The following is a 14,347-nucleotide window of genomic DNA, read 5'->3' on the forward strand; positions in this document are numbered from 1 at the left end:
TTTTTTATTTAATTTTCTTTATTTTATCTTATTTTATTTAATTTTTGTTTTATCGAGCTATATTAATGTTCATTATGCTGCCTTGGCTTGTCCGCTCTATATATGCGCACGGCGCCCTTGGCCACGTACGGGTGTCTCTGAGCGTACTCGTGGGCCTCCTTGAGCATCTCCTTGAGCCGGTCGACCGCCTCGCGCGAGTTCTGGAAGTGGAAGGCCAGTCTATAACCCATAACTTTGAGGCCGTATTTTTCAGATAGCGACGCGAGCACGTCCGGGTCGATCCTGAATCTCTTCGGGTCCAGAAACACAAAGTTCGTGTCGGCCGGCGACTCCAAGGCAATGCCGTTGGCCGCGCAGAACTGCGCAACGTCCCGCGCAAACTGGTGGCCGATCTGCAGCTTGGCGAAATTCTCGTCGATCGCAATGCTGGCCATTCTCGTCAGAATACCCGCCTGTCTGATTCCTCCGCCGTTCTGTTTCTTGAAATGGTTGGCCTTCTCGATGAACGCGCGCTCGCCAACCAAAATCGACCCGACGGGAGCACCCAGACCCTTGGATAGACACAGCGAGACCGAGTCGAAGTACTGACAGTACTCGGCGATGCTGACGCCGGTCGCGACGCTGGCGTTCCACAACCGCGCGCCGTCCAGATGCAGTTTCACACCGTTCGCGCGACACCACTCCGAAATCTCTCGGATGTTGTCCAGGGGCATGATTATCCCGTGCAACGTGTTTTCGAGCGAGATAACTTTGGTGGGGGCCATGTGGATATCGCCGTCGTCCGGAATGTAGTTTTCCACAATGTCGTCCAAAGTGAGGTATAACCCGTTCGCTGGTATAACCGGGGTCACCATCGCCTGCGACAGAGTCGCCAGCCCACCAGCCTCGTGCGCATACACATGGCCCCTGTAGTCACAAAGTATCCGGTGCGGAGGCTGGTGCAAATGCGCCCGAAGCCCAATCTGGTTCGACATCGTGCCCGAACAGCAGAAAAGAGCGGCGTCCTTGCCCGCCATTTGCGCAACCTTGGCCTCTAGTGCCAGAGTATCCTGATCCTCCTTGTAGACTGAGTCTCCAACAGAACACATGGCCGCCGACTGCAGCATCGTCGCAGTGGGCACCGTGAACGTGTCGGATCTGAACTCGTTGTGTGTAGGATAGTTTTCGCTAACAGTCATGTCTACACCAACAGGCGATCTGCCCGCCCCTATATACTCGCCCCGACGCACGAAAAGTTTTTTGGGGAGGGTCGTGTGCAACTCAAACGGCTGGCGATAAGGTCGGCGAGATCTGGCTCAGGAACGGGCGGGAGCACCCAAAGAGGGCTCAGGATGGGCTAAGAAAATGCCGCAAAAGCGCTCGAAGTAGCCCCGTGTCGATGGGGTGTCTACAACGACCGCTAGCAGGGTCCGAAATTCGGGTGTTGTGGGTCGTGCATGACCGAGACGGGTAGAAAATTCCACGGACGTTCATTGGACCGTCCTTGGGCCTCAACCTGGCTATGACTAATAGCAGGTGTAGGTTGGATATATGTCAGTCCGTCAGATTATATAGGCCATTTAGGCCCGATTTGATGCTGGCTGCACTCCATATCGATAAGATAGAGCCGTCTGCAGGATATTTGACTTGGCCGGAGCAGCGGTGACAGGATGGCATTGTTTTATGCAGCCAGAGTCAGACGGTGTGCGGAGAGTTACAGGTCCGATACAGGGTAGACACCTTGCACCGAGGAGTCAAAAAAAACATCGTATGGTGTACGGGTGTATTGTACATCTATCTAAGCCTTCACTTCTCTAATACCGGCTTCTCTGAATATGGAATCTCCCTCTGAGTAGGCTCTTCCGAGACCGAACCCTAGACCGAGCCAGACTGGGAATGCTCTTCTTCTGAAAAAGAGAACGGACGCGAGCACGCCGGCTCCGAAGCCGAGACCAGACTTGACGATTCCGTTCGAGATGACCACATCCCACTTGGCGTTGACCAGGGACGTGGATGGGGAGGAGGTGGCGATTTCGGACATCTAGGGGAGTTAGTATTGTGGGATAGAAAGGGGGGTTACGTGGGGGGAAGGCAACATTGTGTTCTGGGAGGATGCAGAATGGTCGGTGCAGGGAGGGGATCTGTATCAAGGTCTGTTTTGTGGCACAGCAATGGGAAGGCTGCTCGAGAGTTATAGATCAATGGTGGTGCTGGTGTTGAGTCGATAGTCGTCTTTTTCTTCTTCGAGTTCCAGTATATCCGCCGCGCGGACGTAAGGTTCGATGAGGCGTTCTCGATGTACTCTTTGAGTTGGCCAATTGCGCCATCATTACCCGTTTGAACCCCGTTTCTGTATACATACCTGTTCAGCGTATGGGTCTTAATTTGTTTTCGAAAATAAGTGGAAAATGAATGGTCTGGCATAAGCCCCTGTGCGCGCGAGTTGTACTGCACGTCGGTCGTCGCGTCGTTGGGGCCCCAAGAAAGAGCAGGGCTAGCGCCCTCGCTTTTTATCACGTGCCCCAAAATTTCCTTCTCTCTCACCTCTACATTTTCAGGTCTGAAAATTTTTATTTTCAACCAACATGGGTAGAGTTATCAGAAACCAGAGAAAGGGTGCCGGCTCCATCTTCACTTCGCACACCAGACTCAGAAAGGGTGCTGCGAAGCTGAGAACCTTGGACTACGCCGAGAAGCACGGATACATCAGAGGTGTTGTGAAGCAAATCTTGCACGATCCTGGCCGTGGAGCTCCATTGGCCAAGGTTGTCTTCAGAGACCCATACAAGTACAAGCTCAGAGAGGAGACCTTCATTGCCAACGAGGGCGTGTACACCGGACAGTTCATCTATGCCGGTCAAAAGGCCTCTTTGAACATCGGTAACGTGCTGCCATTGGGAGCCCTGCCAGAAGGTACCATTGTTTCCAACGTTGAGGAGAAGGTGGGTGACAGAGGTGCTCTTGGAAGAACCTCTGGAAACTACGTGATTGTCATTGGCCACAACCCAGACGAGAACAAGACCAGAGTCAAGCTGCCATCTGGAGCCAAGAAGGTCCTGTCTTCTGACGCTAGAGGTGTCATTGGTGTGATTGCTGGTGGAGGAAGAATCGACAAGCCATTGCTCAAGGCCGGTAGAGCTTATCACAAATACAAGGTCAAGAGAAACTCCTGGCCAAAGACCAGAGGTGTGGCCATGAACCCTGTTGATCACCCTCACGGTGGTGGTAACCATCAACACATTGGTAAGGCTTCTACGATCTCGAGAGGTGCTGTTTCTGGTCAAAAGGCCGGTTTGATTGCTGCCAGAAGAACTGGTTTGCTGAGAGGTTCGAAGGACAAGAACGACGACTAAGTACTGGGAAATAGCAGAGTAATCATCTACAGATAAGTGTTTCATGCCTAAAGCTAGTGCGGCCGTCTCTACTTGTATTGAAAAGCTACTTACAGCCTCTGAGCCTGCGCTCCGACTGTGCTACACGTGCAACGCACTGTTCAATCCACTTTTTATTAACTATATCATTGCCTAGTTCTTCTTCTGAGCAGCCAAAGCCTTAGCAGTTCCGTGCAAAGCGTATCTGTGGTTTCTTCTGAACTTAGAATCCACACCCTTCAAAGAAGGGTATCTGTGGGTCTTTGGCTTCTTGATACCGTTTCTGTGGGCCTTTCTGGTCTGGTTGTGGGCGGTGTGGTTCTTCGACTTAGCCATGGTGAATAATAAGTTGGCGAATATTTTTTAAAAGCTTGCAATATACTACTTGGAGGTGGCAGGTGTGGATTTTTCGCAGTCACAGGTTTTCGAAAGTACATACTTCTATCTAGCCACGCTACTCCGCCTGGACTCTACTTCTCTTGGCCAGTTTGGCGGTAGTTTTGGCGCCCATGATGCCGCCGCCCCACCGTTTTCTGGCCTGCTCGTACTTCTCGGCGAAGTTGGCGTCCACTGTAGAAACAAGCTTGGCCAACGTGGTCTCGTCTTCGGGTCTCACATCCACCAATGCGGCGGCAGCAGCGGTCTTCTGGTGCACCAAGGCGCCCAGTCTTGCCTTGCCCTTGACTATGGCGTACGGCACGCCCATCTTTCTGCACAGAGCAGGCAGAAACACCACCAGCTCGACGGGATCGACGTCGTTGGCAATGAGCACCAGCTTGGCCTTCTTGTTCTCTATCAGCGAAACAACGTGGTTCAGCCCGTACTTGACAACAAACGGCTTGGAGGAAACGCTCGCCTCGTTGCCTTCCGCAATGGCAGCTGCCTCCCTCGCCAGTCTCTCCTTTTTCTCGGACTTGGTCTCTGGTCTGTACTTGTTCAGCAACTTGAACACCTCGACGGCAGAGTTTCTGTCCAGAGTGTTGGCGAACTGGGCGACGGCAGGCGGCACCTTGAGTCGCATCGTCAGAACCTTCTTCTGTCTCTGCAGTCTCACGTACTGCGGCCACTTCACAAACCGGTTCAGCGCCCGCTTTGGCTGGACGTTCTGTCCGATCCCGTAGTTTCTAGGCGTCGCGTCGTAGACGGACGTCCTGACAGCTTTCTGCTGTTTGGCTAAAGGCGCTGGAGCAACTTTTTTCGAGGGCTGGGTCATCGAGGTTAATACTCTAGGAAAATCGGTCATCGAGCACTAATCTCTACAGTTTGTCGAGCAAACTCAGCATAAAAAAAGATGCGCACCATCTCTCGGTACGTTTACAAAGATCCGGCCGCATCTCAGAGATCAGCGCCGTCTTTAGCCGTACTTACCATAACGTTTATTTGACTAAAAATTTTTCCCACGACATTTTGGTGTACATCACACCTCAAACCCAATTTTACTTATCTAAATGGACCTTGTCAGCTTTTCTCTTCTCGCCGGCACAGAGACGCCCTCCCAGCTGCGCACCCAGCTTTCGGGCATCGCCGGCTCCATCTCGCTCGCCTGCTGGCTCGTGCTGCTTCTGCCGCAGCTGATCGAGCAGTGGCGGCTGAAATCGGCAGAAGGCATCAGTCCCCTGTTCCTTCTGTTCTGGACGTTCGGAGACATTTTGAACCTCGTGGGCGCGCTGTGGGCCGGCCTGCTGCCCCAGGTGATACTACTGGCCGCGTGGTTCACCGTCGCGGATGCCTTTACGCTGGCGTTCTACTATTACTACACCTACGTGTATCCGAAGAAAAGACAGCCCGAACGCACGCCGCTGCTAGCAGAGACGCCGCGTCGCAAGTCGTCCACCATCGAGGACATTGTGCTCCAGCCACAGAACCACTCTGTGCTCGTCAGGTACGTGCTGCCGCTGCTCGCCGTGTTTGTGGCCGGCGTCATCGGCTACTTGTGCTCGTCGCCAGCCAAGGAGCAGCCCGACGTCGGGCTGGCCATTGGCCCGCAGATCTGCGGCTATTTGAGCGCAGCGCTGTATCTGAGTGCCAGACTGCCGCAGATATACCAGAATTACACCAAGAAATCGTGTCGCGGGCTGAGTCTGCTTTTTTTCATGTTTTCCACTCTGGGCAACGTCACGTACGGCCTGCAGATCCTGTTCTACCGCTCGGACTGGGACTACGTCGTGCTCAACAGCAGCTGGCTGTTGGGCTCGCTGGGCACGATTGCGGAGGACCTTGTGATTTTCGCGCAGTTTTATATGTACAGACAGTCGGAGACGGCAGTTATTGAGTAAAAAAGCGAGTAAGCTGAAATAAATAAATTATTTATTCATGTCCAATATCGTTGAAGTCTCAGACAGGCTCAATGCGCCGCTGCCGTTCAAGCCGCCCTCGTACAAGCCGGCCAAGCGCAGACACCGGTTTCTCAGACAGATCCTCAACGACGAGGCCAAACGCATCCAGCTCAAGCAGCAGCACGCCCACGACCCAAACCTCGTCACCTACCAGTCGCTGTCTGCGCCACCCTCGCTCAGACCCACAAAGACCTACTGCGACATCACGGGACTGCCCACGCACTACAAGTCCCCGCACAACCAGCTCAGATACTACGACAAGGAGTGCTACGACATCGTCAAACACATGGCTCCCGGCGTCGACCAGCAGTATTTAGCGTTGCGCAGTGCCAACGTGGTGCTTAAGTAGATAATGAACGGTTTTCCCATCTGGCAACGGCGTCCTTGACCTGGCGGTCGAACCGCGGGTTCTCGATCTCCTCGTTTTCGGACTCAATGCTCTTGAACGGGTTGCACACCAGCTTGAGGTACGCGCGCTGGATCTCGGCAAAAAGCCCGTTCAGGCCCTCGTCCGGCAGCTCGTTTTCCGCGCGCGTAGCCCCCACGACGATCCGCAGCCCCGCGCTCGTCTGGTGTCCAAACACGTACACCCCGTCCTGCACAAACAGCAGAACATAGGTTTTTTTCGTGTTTGGGTCGGGGGCCGGCTGTGCAAACGGCGACTCAAAGATGTCCAGCGACATGTGCGACAGGAAGTTGTACTTGAGCAGCTCGTTGGCGGTGCGCGCGTCCGTGGCGTCGTCCGCCACAAATGGCTGGATGTACAGGGGTCGGTTCTGGTTAGCGCAGCGCGGCGAGTACTTACATCTCTCGAGATGAGCGAAACAAAAAGAATGGTCATGAGAAACAAAAATCGTCGCGTCGAACAAAATATATGAGGAACGCTGGCGGACGGGTATCTGGGCTGCGCATCTCTTGTTTCCACCCCAAGACCCCGTCACTGTGCTGTTGACAGTCGCAATGGCCTACAGAACGCCCAGCTTGCGCCCTGCTTGGTAGCGTTTCGCTCCACAAGTCTGCAGCTGCACACGCTCCGCCAGACTGCCGGCAGTGCATCGACCCAATTTTTTTTAAATTTTTTTTCCTATCAACATGTCTACAGAACTTGCTGAAATCGCGGCCGAGCTCAAGTCGGCGCTCCACCAGTACCCGAACTTCCCGTCCGAGGGCGTCCTGTTCGAGGATTTCCTTCCTATTTTCAGAAACCCGGCCCTCTTCAACAAGCTCGTCAAAGCGTTCAAAATGCACCTGGAGGCCCGGTTCCCTAACCAGACCATCGACTACATCGTTGGACTCGAGTCCAGAGGCTTCCTGTTCGGCCCGACGCTCGCCCTGGCCCTCGACGCCGGCTTTGTGCCGATCAGAAAGAAGGGAAAGCTGCCGGGAGAGCTGTACAGAGCCTCCTACACCAAGGAGTACGGCGAGGACTTCTTCGAGATACAGGTCGAATCCATCCCCGAGGGATCCAACGTGGTGATCGTCGACGACATCCTGGCCACCGGAGGCTCTGCCAACGGCGCCGGCCGGCTTGTCCAGATGTGCAAGGCCAATATCCTCGAGTTCTGCTTCGTGATGGAACTCGACTTCCTCAAGGGCAGAGACAAACTGCAGGCAGACACGTTCACGCTGCTCAGCGGCCAGGCCGAGTCTCTCAGAGAGTCTAGGTAGATTCTATTGCTAATACTATTTTTTCTTGAAAATTAAGTTGCGGCCGCTCACCACAGGCCGCTTCTTCTTTGGCGCCGTCACGGCGCCCTCGTTTTTGTACGGCTCGAACACCTTGCGCTTTTTCTGCTGCGGCTTCGAGACCATTATCTTTTGCGACGTGTCGAGCTTCTCCGTGGCCGGCGCGTCCTGCTTGCGTTTTCTCTGCTGGTGCTTGCGCAGCGTGATGATCTCGTCTGGGGCAGCGCTGGTCAGACCGCTCTCCGGCTCCGGCGTCTCTGTTTCTGCCTCCTGCTCCGGCTGCTCCGGCTGCTCGTCGGCAGACTCCACAGAAACGTCAACGGCAATCTCTCGCTCGGCGTCCAAATACGCCAACGCCTTTTCCAGCCGGTGCTGCCTCACGCCCGCACTGATAAAATCCACACCCCCATTTTTGGTGTACCGCACCGAAAACACCCCGTTGTCGGCCTCTTTCGCCAACACAACGCCGTCGTGAACGGGCCTGTTGGTCGTCTCGAAACTCTGTCGCACATTCTCAAACGCCCGTTCAACGTCCTTGGAGCCGCCTTTGGGCGTCAAAGGCTTTTTCTCGTAAACACTGTCCCACAGCGCCGTGTCCATCTGCTTCAGCTCCTCCAGACAGTTCTGGATCAGCACGACAAGCTCCTTCAGCTTCGTGCGCACGTACTGCGACCCGCCAAACCGCGACGACGAGTTGATCACCTCCAGCACAGTCCGCTCGCTGACCTCCTCCGAGTCCTGGTTAAATGCGTTCACCAGCGACACAAGCATGAAATCAGACATGATGTAGCGCGGCGACTCGTCCTCTCGCCGGGCCTGCTCGTCCCGCCATTTAAAAAGCACCTCCAGCAGAGGCCGCTTGGCCATCGGAATCGAGTTCGAGTCCGCCAAATTGCTCCACGGAAGATGTGTAGCGCTCTGCACCGACATGAGCCCGTTTTTGAACTCGGGAAGCTGCGGCACAGACTGGTTGGTAGCAACGACTTCTGCGCCGCTGGAAAACCCGTTTGCCGACTTGACGTTTCTGGGCTTGAACGTCGAGTACTCGTAGCGTCTGTTAGACACCTTGCGCGACTCGTACAAAACCTTTTTCAGCTTGTCTGGATTCTGCACAAGCTCGCTGTGCATTTTGTAAAAAACTTCAATCAGAAAATGCGTGTCCGCTTTGGCGTAGTTCTTCATCTCGGAGTTCAGCGGCCGCATTCTCCAGTCGGCCAGCTGCCATTTCTTGGACGTCTTGAACTTCACGTACGTTTCCAGTAAATGCGCAAGCGAGTGGCGGCCAAGACCCAGTTCTCTGGAGGCATGGTAAGTGTCGAATAGCGAAACAACATACAGTCCAAGGTCCCTCTGGAGCCAGATTATGTCCATGAACGCGCCGTGGAATACCTTGACGATGTTCGGGTCTGTGAAAATGACGTTCAGGTTCACCAGGTGCGGTCTGAGCTCGGGGTTCAACGGGTCGATTAAGTAGTCCTTTTTTGTGTCTGTGGTCAATTGCATCAAACAGGTGATTCCGTGGTACGTTCTGTAGTCGTGGTGTTCCAGATCAACGGCAATAACCTTGCACTTGCTCAGCTCAACAAGAAGATCGTCCAGCTGGGCTGGATTATCGATCCAGGTCGGCTCTTCGCTCTCTTTCCATGGAATCGAGTCAAAAGGCTCCTGTTGCAGAAGAATCCAGTCTGGGTACGGTTGGTTCATGATCTCGTAGGAGTAGGGATTCTCGTAGTGCTCGGGCACATCTGGAGCAGCGAACACCAGCTGCATACTTTCCTGGAGCGGGATCAAAGCATTTGGCTTTGTTTTAATAAGCGGTTTGAAAGGCGACGTCTCGAAGTTGTTCACAGGCTTTTTGAAAAGTAGCTGGGGCTTCTCTATTTTCAACGACTGCGGAGTGCTTTTGCGGGTCCCCGAAGTGTCAGTTTCGTCCAGGTACGTGAACTCGTCCTTTGTTTGGCCCGTCTGCTCCTTTTTCGTGCCCTGCTCGAGCGCTATTTCGGCGTTTTCAAACAGTGTATCCAGCACACTGCTCACAACTTTCCAGTTTTCGTCCTTTTTGTCGGCGTGGAGCTGGCCGTCCTGGTCACTGGTGATGGAAAATGCGTTGGGAAGCAGCTCGTTCAGAAGGTCTATAAGATGCTGGTTCAGGGCGGCGCTTTCGCTTTTCACCGCCGAGTCTATGCTATTGTAAAATGAAATATCCCTGGCATTTACGGCCGACGATAAACGAATCAGATTGATTAGCGACGGAGCCAAGGACTCCAGGTCAAAAGACATTGCTTGAATATTTTTTTTTAATTTTATTTTTTATTTTAGACAATATTTTCAGCTATTTTTCCCAGCCAATTTTCTTAGTGGCAAATAATTCAACATGTCTCCAATCGACGCGGACGCTTCAACTGTTTTGATTACGCTTCGAGAGCAAATCGAGCCTTCGGGAGACTCCGACCTTGTTGGTGCTATGTACCAGCTCGAGGACTTGTACGAGCGGAAACTGTGGTTCCAATTGTCTGAGGTGTTGTCACAGAACGTTTACAAGAACGAGAACAGCAAGCCGATCAGATTGAAGCTGTTTGAAAACTTTGTGCTGAAATTCAACGACAAAATCAACCAACTGAAGCTGATCGAATTTCTGCTTCTGTCTCTACAAGATTGCGACTTGAAAGAGCGCCTCGAATACTTGACCGACCTCAAAGACCTTATCAAAAACAGAAAGAACATCAAGAAGACTGATGACGACGACATCGCCGACATAGACATCATCCAGGCATTGCTGTTCCTAGAAATCGAGATTGCAGGCGTCAAACTGAACCTGGGATTCGTGGACGAGGCCTCCGCCATCATCGACGAGTGCTCGAAGCAAATCGACAAGATCAATTGGTCCTTGGACAACAGAATTAATGCCAGCTACTACTTTACCAATGCCAGTCTTCTGAAGCTCAAGGGCGACTACACCGCCGTCTATTATAACTCTTTGCTGTTTCTGGCATGTATCGACGATCTCGACAATCTCGCCAACAAACATGCGATTGTCAAGGATATTTGCGCAAGCGCGTTGCTTGGAGACAAGATCTACAACTTCGGAGAGATCATCATGCACGACATCTTCCAGTATCTGGATATTGCCTGGCTGAAACAGCTTATTCTTGCGCTCAATTCCGGCGATTTGGCCGCTTTTGAGCAAGTGATCGGCAGCCCAGAGATCAAACAGATCCCAGAGATTGCCTCTAACGTCGGATTTCTCAAACAGAAAATGTGCATCATGTCGCTGACCAAGCTTGTCTTCAACAGCCCAACGCAGAATAGAACGTTCAAGTACGACGCCATCATGGCACAGGTGCCTTTCCTACAGAACTACGACGAGGTGGAGCATTTGCTCATCAAATGTTTCAGCTTACAGTTAATGAAGGGACTGATCAACGAGGTCAACTCCGAGGTTGAGATCTCGTGGATCCAGCCAAGAACCATGACGTTGGACCAGATCGACGCCATGAAAAAGAAGCTGGTCGTGTGGAGTGATAAGGTGAGCGATCTGAACCAATACATGGCTTCTGCTGGCAAAGAGTTGTGGGTCTGATCGCAAATCTAATATCATAGCGTATCGTTTAGCTAGTGTAGAGATGTATTATTGGAATATTTTATTTTATTTTCATTCACCTGGGGGGGGGGGGATTATTTTTTTGCAGTGGCAAATAGGAGTATAAAGAATTCAACATTTATCAAAATAGCTGGATTAAATCGCCCTCGCCAATATATTAAACATACGCGGAATACTACCACCCAAGGTGCTGTACTGTTCCCCTGAATACGAGAAGCCACACTCATTGTTCAATATTCTTTCAGATGAGAGATTCCAACAACAAATCAGTAACGGCCAACAAGGCAGCAGTATCGATAACGTCCACGTTGTATGACCGGCGAGCCCTGGATTGCACCGAAGACAAGCCTCTGGTAAACTCCTTGAACCATCTCACATTCCTAGCCTCGTCTTCCTTGAAAGTTCGCGAGGCGTTGTCACAGGATGGAGGGCTGGAAAGACTAGTCGATATCTTGTACGAATGTCAAAGTCCGTCGACCGAGAAGGAAAAGTGCATCAGTGCATGGAAATGGGTGCTTGCCTTCCAGTGTTTGGTTCTGGTGGGGACCAGAGGCAACGAGAGAATCAGAAAGAAAGTGGTGGATGCTGGAATGATTCCCATTATCGCCACGATCCTTGACAACTATGTTATTTCGAAGAAGACCGCGTGGAATTCGCATTTGCAGAGCAACAAAGACACCTATCTCAACGTCAGAACCACCAGCACCGCGAACACCACAGCCACAGAGGGCACCTCCGAAGTGGGCGACGACCTACTAACGAACGCATCGTCGTTCACTGCTGCGACGGACGAGTCGCAACAGGCGCAGCAGCAGCAACGCAGCAACGAAATGTACGACGATTTCAACAACGACCAAATCAACGAGGTGTTTCAGAATGTTAGACGTCTCGTGGAGGAGGCAAACCAGACGGTCATGGAGGCGGAGGCAGAAATCCACAAGCATGAGCAGCATAAAAAAAAGACCTTGGGCGATCTAGGTCTGGGCGACGCAGAGGCCCAGCTCGACGAGGAATACTCCAAGATATCCAAGTCCCTCACTTTCCTGAACTTCCTCGATAGACTCAACACTACCGACGATATTTCCAAAATCAATCAAGAGCTCATGACAAGTTATAGCGAGCTGACCAAGAACGCGGTGTTCTCGAACCAGCTAGTCAACAACCCTGAGATATCGAACATTCTCAGGGAAAACATGTCTTCGACGGATCTGCCGTTTTTCAGAGCTACGGAGGACAAATTTAATCAGTCCATTCCACGCAATTTTGAGAACGGGATCTTGATTCCGAAAGAGGACGACGTCATTTGGTCGTTGCAGGTGTTGGCATTCATCTCAAAATACACTTACCTGAGATATAAACTTGCCGATACCTACATCGTGAACGGGTTGTCACTTAGAAACTACAATATACCGCCTCCATTGGAGACCGATTGCGACATGAACGAAACGGGCGATTTACTAAACGATATTTATGATGACGAGGACAGTTCGGAGGACGAAGACGTGGCGAACGACCTGAACGAGTTTGTGATTCCGAACGAAAACAATTTTGGCGTGGCCTCGAGCCTGACGCACCAGCAGTTCCCCGAGAATGTATCGCTGGGCTCTAGTTCGACGAGGTCCAAAAGACAAAAATACAGCGATCGCAAGTGCGAATCGAAATACGCGCATCTGTTACGGGATTACAACTCACTTATAAACGAGCAGGATCGGATAGAGAAGGCGACGAAGCTGGAAAAGTTTGCTTTGAATATCTCGCGGTACGCACACCGCGAACACAATATTCTGAGACTCCGAAATAACCAGATCTACAAACGCAAAAGAGAAAAATACGCTTCTACGTGGGATTACGACGAGTGGGACGATTTCGAAATGGGGCCTCTATCTCTGATGTTCCCCAATTCCCAAACAATCGACCCAAACATCCGTCCCATCAAACGGGTCAACATATTTCCGCTTGTCGAAAAGTTTACTGTCAAGCATTTGCATTCTAAGGACATTACCTACTGGGCCTCTGTGATTGTGCGGAATTCGAACAGGAAGGATGAGAGCAAGGGGGGAAGACGGCAGTGCGCATACTTTGGCTGTGGCAAGTGGGAAGACGAGCCTCGCCAGTTTGCCAAGTGCCGGCGATGTAAGCGTGCAAAGTACTGTTCCAAAGAGTGTCAGTCCAAGGCTTGGACGTACCACAAGTATTGGTGCAATGCTGCTAGCGGGTCTACCAGCACGACTACCGGGTCCGGAACCGAAGCGGGTGCACAGAGCTGGGGAGAACAAGCCGAGCAGACAGACCAGACCGACCAGGACCAGGATTCTGCGCTTATCCAATCGCAATAAGAAAAAAAATCGATGAAGTCTCTCTATTAGCATCAATATATTAGGTTAGACAAACAGTCCCGATTCCACCATGAACGTCAGCTTCATGGTCTGCTCCATGAAGGTGAGCGTGAGGACGGTGTGAGGAGCAATTCTGAACAACTGTGCTCCGAATCCTTTATAAAGTGCCCCAATACCCTCACTTTTGACAGTCTTGACCAGACAGTCGATAGGACCAGAGTACTTGTTTCCCTTCTGGTTGTAGACTCTGGTGAGAATGACGTCTCCTGGGTTCATCACGACGCCGACTCCGAGACCCGAGATTGTACTGGAAAGCAGGTGAAGATGCGGGCCTTCTTCGATTAGTCCCGTCTTCAGCAGCTCGTGCTTGGCAAAGTTGTAGATCGGTAGCTGGACTGAAGAGCCCATACCGGTTCTAATGATGGCTGCGTCCACTCCCTTGAAGAGCCCGCGCAACCCGCCTTGTCTATATTGCGAAACAAGTCCGTTCCACGTCGAGGTGTAATGAGTTTGCTCACCGATCTTGATACTAGGCGAGAACGACTGCATCCGGGTCTTGATGAGGTAGAAGGGCGAGCCGACAATGGCTCCGGCTATACCAGATAGCGCTCCTGCCGCAACGTTGACCGGAATGCTTTGGACCGAATGTGCGTCCCGCGAAGGAAAGATAACGGTGTTGATGAAGTTTCTGACCGGCTCGTATAGGCCGAGACGACATCCGTTCAGTCCAAGCTGGTAGATGTACGCGCAAAAAAGACCCTTCTGACACCCCCTAATACCCTCATTTTTGTAGATAAGCCCCAGAGCCTGGAACGGATTTTTGTAAACTCTCGGGGTGTTTGTTGCACTGGACAGCTCTCCTTCTAGCTGCATTCTGGTTTTCACCAGTTCGATCGGGTTGGTCACGGTCACAGCTCCGCAGGCCGCAAGTCCTCCGGCGATGAACCCGCCAACTGTGGACACTTTTTGAGACGCTGTTTTGTCTGACATCCAGATAAAGTGGAAAAAAATAATTCAAAAAAAATATCGCATTTTCCC

General features: G+C 52.0%; 11 protein-coding genes across 11 annotated transcripts; 7 read left to right on the forward strand and 4 right to left on the reverse strand.

Annotated features, from left to right (window-relative positions):
• Positions 1 to 62: 62 nt before the first annotated feature.
• Positions 63 to 1,473, reverse strand: KL928_004886 (uncharacterized protein; the record flags this gene model as incomplete). The annotated part of the gene is made up of 2 exons (XM_043205633.1): positions 63 to 1,180; positions 1,398 to 1,473. 2 exons carry the CDS (start codon positions 1,471 to 1,473, stop codon positions 63 to 65), a joined length of 1,194 nt encoding a protein of 397 aa, XP_043057881.1.
• Positions 1,474 to 1,662: 189 nt separating this feature from the next.
• Positions 1,663 to 2,176, forward strand: KL928_004887 (uncharacterized protein; the record flags this gene model as incomplete). The annotated part of the gene is made up of 2 exons (XM_043205634.1): positions 1,663 to 1,683; positions 1,859 to 2,176. 2 exons carry the CDS (start codon positions 1,663 to 1,665, stop codon positions 2,174 to 2,176), a joined length of 339 nt encoding a protein of 112 aa, XP_043057882.1.
• Positions 2,177 to 2,564: 388 nt separating this feature from the next.
• On the forward strand, positions 2,565 to 3,332 carry KL928_004888 (uncharacterized protein; the record flags this gene model as incomplete). Its single annotated transcript, XM_043205635.1, has 1 exon — positions 2,565 to 3,332. One exon carries the CDS (start codon positions 2,565 to 2,567, stop codon positions 3,330 to 3,332), a length of 768 nt encoding a protein of 255 aa, XP_043057883.1.
• A 472-nt stretch (positions 3,333 to 3,804) lies between these two features.
• Positions 3,805 to 4,593, reverse strand: KL928_004889 (uncharacterized protein; the record flags this gene model as incomplete). Its single annotated transcript, XM_043205636.1, has 1 exon — positions 3,805 to 4,593. The coding sequence occupies one exon, from the start codon at positions 4,591 to 4,593 to the stop codon at positions 3,805 to 3,807; it is 789 nt and encodes a 262-aa protein (XP_043057884.1).
• Positions 4,594 to 4,798: 205 nt separating this feature from the next.
• KL928_004890 (uncharacterized protein) lies at positions 4,799 to 5,626 on the forward strand (the record flags this gene model as incomplete). Its single annotated transcript, XM_043205638.1, has 1 exon — positions 4,799 to 5,626. One exon carries the CDS (start codon positions 4,799 to 4,801, stop codon positions 5,624 to 5,626), a length of 828 nt encoding a protein of 275 aa, XP_043057885.1.
• Positions 5,627 to 5,663: 37 nt separating this feature from the next.
• Positions 5,664 to 6,035, forward strand: KL928_004891 (uncharacterized protein; the record flags this gene model as incomplete). The annotated part of the gene is made up of 1 exon (XM_043205639.1): positions 5,664 to 6,035. The coding sequence occupies one exon, from the start codon at positions 5,664 to 5,666 to the stop codon at positions 6,033 to 6,035; it is 372 nt and encodes a 123-aa protein (XP_043057886.1).
• Positions 6,036 to 6,778: 743 nt separating this feature from the next.
• On the forward strand, positions 6,779 to 7,354 carry KL928_004892 (uncharacterized protein; the record flags this gene model as incomplete). Its single annotated transcript, XM_043205640.1, has 1 exon — positions 6,779 to 7,354. The coding sequence occupies one exon, from the start codon at positions 6,779 to 6,781 to the stop codon at positions 7,352 to 7,354; it is 576 nt and encodes a 191-aa protein (XP_043057887.1).
• A 15-nt stretch (positions 7,355 to 7,369) lies between these two features.
• On the reverse strand, positions 7,370 to 9,652 carry KL928_004893 (uncharacterized protein; the record flags this gene model as incomplete). Its single annotated transcript, XM_043205641.1, has 1 exon — positions 7,370 to 9,652. One exon carries the CDS (start codon positions 9,650 to 9,652, stop codon positions 7,370 to 7,372), a length of 2,283 nt encoding a protein of 760 aa, XP_043057888.1.
• Positions 9,653 to 9,746: 94 nt separating this feature from the next.
• On the forward strand, positions 9,747 to 10,952 carry KL928_004894 (uncharacterized protein; the record flags this gene model as incomplete). The annotated part of the gene is made up of 1 exon (XM_043205642.1): positions 9,747 to 10,952. One exon carries the CDS (start codon positions 9,747 to 9,749, stop codon positions 10,950 to 10,952), a length of 1,206 nt encoding a protein of 401 aa, XP_043057889.1.
• Positions 10,953 to 11,218: 266 nt separating this feature from the next.
• Positions 11,219 to 13,309, forward strand: KL928_004895 (uncharacterized protein; the record flags this gene model as incomplete). The annotated part of the gene is made up of 1 exon (XM_043205643.1): positions 11,219 to 13,309. One exon carries the CDS (start codon positions 11,219 to 11,221, stop codon positions 13,307 to 13,309), a length of 2,091 nt encoding a protein of 696 aa, XP_043057890.1.
• A 45-nt stretch (positions 13,310 to 13,354) lies between these two features.
• Positions 13,355 to 14,299, reverse strand: KL928_004896 (uncharacterized protein; the record flags this gene model as incomplete). The annotated part of the gene is made up of 1 exon (XM_043205644.1): positions 13,355 to 14,299. One exon carries the CDS (start codon positions 14,297 to 14,299, stop codon positions 13,355 to 13,357), a length of 945 nt encoding a protein of 314 aa, XP_043057891.1.
• Between the last annotated feature and the right edge of the window lie 48 nt (positions 14,300 to 14,347).

This window comes from Ogataea angusta, assembly GCF_019207475.1.
Source record: "Ogataea angusta isolate 61-244 chromosome Unknown 61-244_NODE_11_length_350522_cov_89.849751, whole genome shotgun sequence".
NCBI classification, from domain to species: domain Eukaryota; kingdom Fungi; phylum Ascomycota; class Pichiomycetes; order Pichiales; family Pichiaceae; genus Ogataea; species Ogataea angusta.